This window comes from Cryptomeria japonica, chromosome 9 (genome assembly GCF_030272615.1).
Source record: "Cryptomeria japonica chromosome 9, Sugi_1.0, whole genome shotgun sequence".
NCBI classification, from domain to species: Eukaryota; Viridiplantae; Streptophyta; class Pinopsida; order Cupressales; family Cupressaceae; genus Cryptomeria; species Cryptomeria japonica.
Genome location: NC_081413.1, coordinates 254,556,406 through 254,559,232, shown reverse-complemented (window position 1 = coordinate 254,559,232; position 2,827 = coordinate 254,556,406). Strand labels below are relative to the sequence as shown.

At 36.7% G+C, this 2,827-nt stretch overlaps 1 protein-coding gene across 1 annotated transcript; it reads right to left on the bottom strand.

Moving 5' to 3' along the window:
- Window positions 1–1,140: 1,140 nt before the first annotated feature.
- On the bottom strand, window positions 1,141–2,258 carry LOC131034470 (protein OXIDATIVE STRESS 3 LIKE 2). Its single transcript, XM_057965976.2, has 2 exons — window positions 2,042–2,258; window positions 1,141–1,675 (listed from the first exon to the last, which is right to left on the bottom strand). Exons 1-2 carry the CDS (start codon window positions 2,230–2,232, stop codon window positions 1,390–1,392), a joined length of 477 nt encoding a protein of 158 aa, XP_057821959.2. The 5' UTR covers window positions 2,233–2,258; the 3' UTR covers window positions 1,141–1,389.
- Window positions 2,259–2,827: the final 569 nt, after the last annotated feature.

Here is a 2,827-nt window from a genome sequence, read left to right as displayed (position 1 = left end):
TTAAGGGAAGATTCCAAATGATCCTGTAGCCCAAATTTTTTTTTTTATTTTTTTTTTCCATGAGACTGCTTTTTCCATAAAAATAGAGCACAAGCCCCTCCCATGGGACCCCACCCTTAGAGATTATAAAGGGACATTAAACACCAATTTGAATTTACTACTCAATTTAGTCTCTCATCTTTGTGAATTAAATCAAGGAAACCATAACAACCATCAACTCAACACACAATTAGACCATACAAATAACACAACCACAATTTGTGGCATTCTACTTTTGCGACTAGGAGTAACTAGATAGATGTCTCTAACAAGGGTATAGTTAAATAAGCTACATTGTAATTTGATTCACTCATATTGTACTTACACCAATTTTGAACAACACAATCAAACAAATTTTGGATGCCCTTAATGATAATAATACCTAGACAAAGTCATACCACTATCAAATTCAAAGTCCATCTATGTTAGACTTTGCTATTGCAAATCAAATCCAATACTTACAATATATTAAAAAAACCAAAAAAAAATCGACAGTGACCACTACTCAATACTTATTTAACCTTGCTACACATGCCTAATCTAGCCCCAAAACCATGCTATCGTACTCAATAACTTTCATGTTATGTGGACACGAAAGGTGGAAAATAGACACAAAATGATTGCGGGGCTTGGCAAAAGCACTATAGATATTGACCACCACTATAATATAACACGAAAATCATCTGCATACAACAAGACATTTTTTAAACCATAATAACTACAGCCTTCATCTGCACACCACCCAATACTTAATTAAGTATTAAGCTTGCTACTTCATGTACAATATCTAAAAACAAATACTGACCACCACCCAATACTTATTTAACACCTTGCTACTGCATGTTCAGTACTCAATTTTACTTAGCACAACCCTCGCTCTTAGGTAAACGGTTAGAAATTCTATTCCATTATCAGAAAATTCAGCAGATGATAGATGAGAAACTGACTAAATCGTTTACTGAATTACTACTGTTAACATAGTAAGCTACACAAAAAGCTCTCAAACCCGAATCTTCTGCAGATGTCATTGCTCTCAGTGCAGGAATATGAATTGTTAAGAAATCAAATTCACACTGCTCAAAAAGTTTTAAAAAAACACGCTTAATCCAAAAACCCTCTGTCAAAGTTTCATTAATTGAAATCCACGTGATTTACATATATAACAAATCTATACAGGCAAAAGGAGCTCCATTTCAGCCTGGACTAAATGGCTTTTTTTTCACTTTTTAAATAGAATGTGTTTTGTTCAATTAAACCATCAATACTTTCTTAACTGGATAAGTGTATGTATTGCTTTATACAATTTCAAGAATTTTAAAATAGGGTAGAATGCCCACGATATCAGATGATCTATCTTGTATTAGCAGGCGACACAGGTAATCCAGAACTCAAGAAAAAGCTTGCGGCCTTCTTCATCATTGTAGAGCCCTTCTGAGGTCTCTTGGAAATCATTGAAGCTGAAGAAATTCTGGGTTCATATGACTTACTATGCTTCAATCCACATTCATGGCATCCTTTAAGTTTCTTCCTCCTGTAATAGGAATTCTCCGGCTTGGCCAGATGTTCCACACATTTCACATCCTCCAGACTGGAGAATGACTGGGATTTGCCACCATAGAAATTTGACAGCCCTCTCCTGAAAATCCCACATATTTCAAACCCAAAATCAATAACAAGAAGGAAAAAACAGGAAATCCAAGATTAATATATTCAATCTATATGATCATGCATAAAACATCAAGATGAAACTATTTAATCTTTTTCGATTATGCAGATTTGGGACATCAAAATTGGTGACAAAGATTTGAAATCTTAGATTTAAGAAGTAAACTAATTTTCATTAGATGTTCATATATAAGATTTTGAGATGTGCGAAATTAGGATGCATGAATACTAGATTCTTTGCTCTAATGAATGATAATACAGTAAGATCGAAATTAAGATGCACGACTACTAGATCTTTACCCTAATAGTACAATGAAATAATGGAAAAATCAATTACCTGCAGGGCAGGCCTGCTATGAGAGAGCCCATGTGGTAGAGAGGACCAGCATGAGCATCTGGAAGATCATTGCTTGAACAGGAACTGGTGCTAGTGCTATCCATAGCCATACTATCTGTCAAAGAAAACAAGGTGGAAGCTTTGTCATCCATGGAAATAGCAGGCACAAAACAATCTTCAAGACTCCCCATCTGCAACAAAAATCTTGGCTAAGATATATAGCTAATATTCCCCTCCCAGTCGTCTTCTTTAGGCGTGTGGGTCTTTTGCAGCAGACCAAAAAGGTCACCTCGATGGTGACTGTAATTCGAGCTCGCCGTGGTCCACGTGTCGTGTACGTCATGAAAAGAGATGAATAATGATTGCATATGCTAACCGTCTTTTGCTTGCCACGTCATGAGGGGTGTAGGTCTAGGCGCTTTTAATTATCATATTAAATAATTTGTGGGTCCCACCTTGGGAAGATAGAATTGGGAGTGGTGGACGGTGAGGGCCACGTCGCTGTCGAAGGGCAAGCCAGTACGCGTGGGGCCACGTGAATTTAAAAGCCAAAATAACGTTTTACCGTACCTAAATCCTTATCTCCTTGAATGGATCAGATCTTGTCCTCCACAACGTGATCTCTTGGAGAACTCCATCATCCTTATCTCCTTTAATCACACTCTCTAGACATTCTTACTTGTCAAGGAACACCTTTTTATTGTCAACCACATTCTGCTTGTGTTTATCTTCAACTTTCGCTATACTTTTTTTTGTAAGGGAATAAACTGTCGCTATACTTTCTTG